The sequence below is a fragment of the Urocitellus parryii genome, chromosome 1, assembly GCF_045843805.1.
Source record: "Urocitellus parryii isolate mUroPar1 chromosome 1, mUroPar1.hap1, whole genome shotgun sequence".
Taxonomy (NCBI): Eukaryota; Metazoa; Chordata; class Mammalia; order Rodentia; family Sciuridae; genus Urocitellus; species Urocitellus parryii.
The window spans coordinates 268,936,916-268,941,655 of record NC_135531.1 but is presented as its reverse complement, the minus strand read 5'-3'; the positions used below and the strand labels follow the sequence as shown (position 1 = coordinate 268,941,655).

General features: G+C 53.8%; 1 protein-coding gene across 1 annotated transcript; it reads left to right on the top strand.

Annotated features, from left to right (window-relative positions):
• The first annotated feature begins 2,307 nt into the window (after positions 1 to 2,307).
• On the top strand, positions 2,308 to 3,327 carry Rnf228 (ring finger protein 228). The gene has a single exon (XM_077799542.1). The coding sequence runs from the start codon at positions 2,308 to 2,310 to the stop codon at positions 3,325 to 3,327; it is 1,020 nt and encodes a 339-aa protein (XP_077655668.1).
• Positions 3,328 to 4,740: the final 1,413 nt, after the last annotated feature.

Genomic DNA, 4,740 nt, shown 5'->3' with positions numbered 1-4,740 from the left:
GAGAAGCAGGTAGAGGCCAGAGATGATGCTAAATATTGACCATTCACAGAGCAGTGCCCACAATTAAAAAAAAAAAAAGTTACCTACTGCAGAATGTCAAAAGTGCAGAAGGGGAGAAACCCTGGCCTATGGTGGAATGTGTCACTGAGTGAAGCTGAAAAATGTTAAATGTTTTGCTCAAATGCTTGCTATATCTAAGCATACAGGACTTGGAGGTTGTACATGTCCTAAGACCTGGGCCAGCAGGAAGAACAATACAAATCAACACTTGTCCCCCTATTTCTGTGCTTCTCGGTGTTTCGCTTTTACATTTTGTCATATCAGCATTACGTTTCTTCTCAGCACAGAGCCAAGGCTCACAGCAAAGGACCCAGCTTAATACCATGCATAGAACACACTATTCCAGGCTTATCACAATCATACAGCTAAAAGAGGAAGAGGACCACAGGAAGTGATTCGATATAGTTAGTGCTGGGTCACTGCAATATTTCTAGGCCAGGGAAGGGTCTTCTCCTGATGCCCCATCAACCTGCCTGTTCTGATCACATCCACCATGGCAAAATGAAATACCCAAACAACACCAAATGAGAAGCACCCCCAAATCATAATTATGAAATCTGAATCTTGGAAAGTCAGTGGTTTTTAACAAGCTTCACCTAAGGTCTCTTGAACTTAAGAAAACTATGATAGTTCCTTTTCATAGTATAAAAAAAGTTCTTTTTAAATATCACGGAAGCTTTATAGGTATTCAGGACTCTCTCTAAAATTCTTATGTGTACATTGGTAGTTTACTGGTTCCTTTCAGTCCTTCCTTTACCTTTGGCTTCCTTTCCATCCATTGATCCTTTCCAGAAACATTCCCTGGGGCATCTTGCCGTCTTTTGCAGAGAATCTGGACGGAAAGTGGGAACATCCCCTTCTCCTGGGAATCCTGAACCTTACAAAGCCATCTTCTTTCCCTTCCTTGTTGTTTGAGTGGGTAGGTGGGTGGGTGACCTTTCCTCCTCACAGAGTGAGGCCCATCCTGGGGAAACAGGAAAACAGAATTTCCAGTTAGGAATATCTGGGCATCACCCTCAAGACTATCCCTAAGCCCACCACTCCCAGTGTCCTCCCTAGTGCTCTCCAAAGAAGCTGTACTTCCTGCTCACCTACTCATCTGGGCTTCTATTAGTTTTAATAAAATCAAGAGTTGTCCCATGTTATTCTTCAAGTTTGGGGCTCTCTGCATTTATATACAAAAGTTGAAGTGGACCAGTGGGAAAAGATGACTGACGTCAGTGGCTAGGTTAAATCTGGACTTTTGACATTTTGTGAACTTCTTTGACAACTTTCTGTCCACTCTACCTCTGCGGAGGCCTGGGCACCAACGAAATAGCCCCTGGGTCTTCTGTGGTCAGTGTCAGGAAAACACCAAGACCCTGCTCCTGTTCTGTTTTCGTGTCTCCTCAAATCTCGGGAAGCGGTATTTAAGAGGGTGGGGGCAAGTACTGTTCCCCTCCAAAATTTCCTCCTAACAACGAAAGGAAAACGCCACCACTCGTTTCCACCCTGAAGGCGCTCTGCAGGGCTTCATGGTTTCTGCTAATAAAAGCACAAAACGTAAATGGCTTGGTGATTATTGGCTTTCGCCCTTGGACGGAGAAATGAGATCACCAAGGGAAGGCAACGCCGCTGCCAGGCTGCTGAGCCTGTCGCTTCCCCTCCCTGCGCGGGCCCCGCATTACATCACCGGTGAGCTCTTGCTGGTGGGGGAGAGGAGGCTCCGCTAGGGACCCAGCCCCAGACAGGAGGATAAGCAGAATAAAAAAGAAGGGTGGGAGTAGGCGCGTGTTGAGGAAGAGGGAAAAGGAAAAACAGGTCCGGGTTTCCCACCATCAACCTGGGGGGAGGGGGGTGGTTGGCACCTACAAAAACGCAACATCCATAAACAGCTACACCCCCAAATGCATTCCCGGGCCGCCTCCCAGCCGCCCTCTACTCCCATTTCCAAGTCCAACAAAAACCGGTATCCAAAGCCAGAAGAGCTGCCTTGAGGGGGCCGGAGGGGACCGCAGAGAGGCGCCGGGGGACAGGGAGGGACCCGGGCGCTCGCGTGGGGGCGGAGCGGGGCGGGGTGGGGTGGACTGGAGAGGCAGGCGGTTGCCGTTGCGCCCCCGCCCGGCCCAGCCAGCGGTGCCTCCCCCGCCAGGCGACAGCAGTCAGAGGGGGGTAGGCAGAAGCGCCTCCTCCCCGCCTGGAGCCCAGGCGGCAACGCAGGGGGAGGAAGGCGACTCACCTTGCCCCCAATGAGGGGCGGATCATGCCATGGCAGCGCCAGCAAACGACAGCGGCGGCAGCGAACAGAGCCCCAGCAGCAGCCCCGGGAGCCGGGCCGGAGCAGGGGGCGCGGCGGCTGGAGGCCGGGACCGCGGGGATAGGAGACCCCGGAACGCCACCGCTACGGCCCCAGGCCTTGCACCTCTCGAAGACTACGAGTGCAAAATCTGCTACAACTACTTCGATGCGGACCGGCGCGCGCCTAAGCTGCTGGCGTGCCTGCACACCTTCTGCCAGGAGTGCCTAAGCCAGCTACAGCTCCGCGCCGCCGCCGCCGCCGCCGCCGCCGCCAGCGCTGCGCCTGAGCGCGCGCAGCGCCCCCCGCCCTGGCACGATCCTCCCGGCGCCATCGCGTGCCCGGTGTGCCGCCACCGCACGCCGCTGCCCGACAGCCGCGTGCAAGCCTTGCCCAATAACACCAAGCTCGCCGAGGCCTTCCCGCTAGCTCTGCGCGCTGCTCACGACCCGCTACCCCAGGACCGCCTCCCGCCGCTGCCAACACGCCGCGCAGAACCTGCGGCACCCCAGCCGCCTGCCCCGGCCCCGCAGCCAACGCCACCTGCGGAGGACACCGCCCCCGGACCTCGAGCCCGCCCGGGTCTGCGCGCCCCGGGCGCCTACGACAGCTGCCAGAACTGCAAGCGCGCTGCGCTCACCGCCGGCTGCGTGTGCGTGGTTTTTTCTTTTCTCTCCATGGTGGTGCTGCTCTTCACTGGCCTCATCTTCGTCAACCACTACGGTGGCGGTGGTGGCGGGGGACCCCCCGGAAGCGGAGCGCCCCCTGGCGATGCCCCGGCCACTGGGTCGCCTTCACCCTCGCCTGTGGGGCCCATCTGTCTGTCTGTGGCCAGCATCTTGGCGCTCTTCTCAGTCGTTGTCACCTGGGTTATCTGCTGGCTCAAGTATCGGCCCGAGGGTGCGGCCGCCAGCTCGGCTGGAAGCGGCGGCGGCGGCCCGAGGACGCGGGCAGCGGCGGCACCCGGCGGCGCACGGAGGAGCGACACGTAGCTGGGCAGCACACTGGTCTCTATGCCTGCACCGCCTGCCTCGCGCAGCCAAAGAGGAGTGGGCCTTTGACTCAGTATACTCGAGCTTCTCCCTCTCCCGGTGACCCTAGGACGCTCCAGTCGCACCGTCCCCCACCCTCAGCCGCCTGGCCACCAAGGTTTTCTGCCTCAATGACTTTCTACGCCCCACCTCCTTTGCGTAGGGTCTGAGAGGAAAACTCAAGGGGCGAGGATGCTGGTGAACCGGCTGGTGGGGCGTTCCTTTTTCCCTTTCGTGCACCACCCCATCATTCCAGAGTGCGCGGCCGTCCCTTCCCAAAATCTGAGGATTTACAATCTGGAGGAAAGAGGAGAGGTCTCCAGTCAGCCCTCCCGAAAGCTGATTTTCTGGAGGCTGGAACTTGAGAGTTTCTTGAAGGGTGCAGGTGAGCGCACGTACTAGTCCATAGCGGTTGTGAATGGCCTTGAATTGCCCAAAGGAAGAAAGAGAGAAGTTAAAGTGAGAGAAAGGTTTTCTTGTTTCCCGGCGGTCCTCGAAAGGGAGAGATCCTGAGCGCTGAGAGTGACTTACACTCCCCGGGGGCACAGCTAGGGCGTGAACGTGGTGGCTACTGGACTTAGCAGCTGTGGGCATCTGTGCGTTATTGGGCAGGTGCGTAGCACTCGTGCGCGTTCAGAGCAGTCGTCGGACTCCACGGAGATGGGACTACGGCTTGCTAAAGGCAATGATCCTGCTACCCACCTCCCGGGGTCTGGAGCAGAGCCCAGAAGTCCAATCTTCTGAAAGCTTGCGGTTGTCTTACGGTGTTACTGCCAGGAAGTCATTTCATCTTCTGTAACTGGACTCAGGGAGTTTAAAAAGCCTGATCTCCCTTCTCTCAAAACTGACTGACTGTTGCCCCCACCTGGAAGATATTGAAAGCTATTCACGAAGAATATAAACTACAGGCTTCCCCTTTCCCTTCTTTTTTCTTAATTTCATTTAAAAAATAATTTATTTTTGAATAGATAAATCTGGAAATTTTTGTACATTAAGATTTCCAGAAAAGTTGTTATAAGTGATGACATTTCTCTCATACCTCTGATTCAAATACATTTTGAAATTAAGAGCAGAAAATAAAAGCTTGTTGGTAATTGATTCAAGTTTTTATACTGTGAAACAACATTAAGTGACTTCCAACTGTCTGATAAAATATAAAATAGTGCCCAAAGACGAAGTTAACTGATAGTCTTTCTTTGACTACCAAGACATACATATATATAAGTACATACAAACATACATACATTATACATTTATCAGAAAAGATATTATTTTGAATTTAGCTGTTTGCTGTTGTTGGAATCAGTGAAATATTCACACCTGGCCACATGAGATGACAAAGAATACATATTTGATTTTGTAACTAAGAAGATG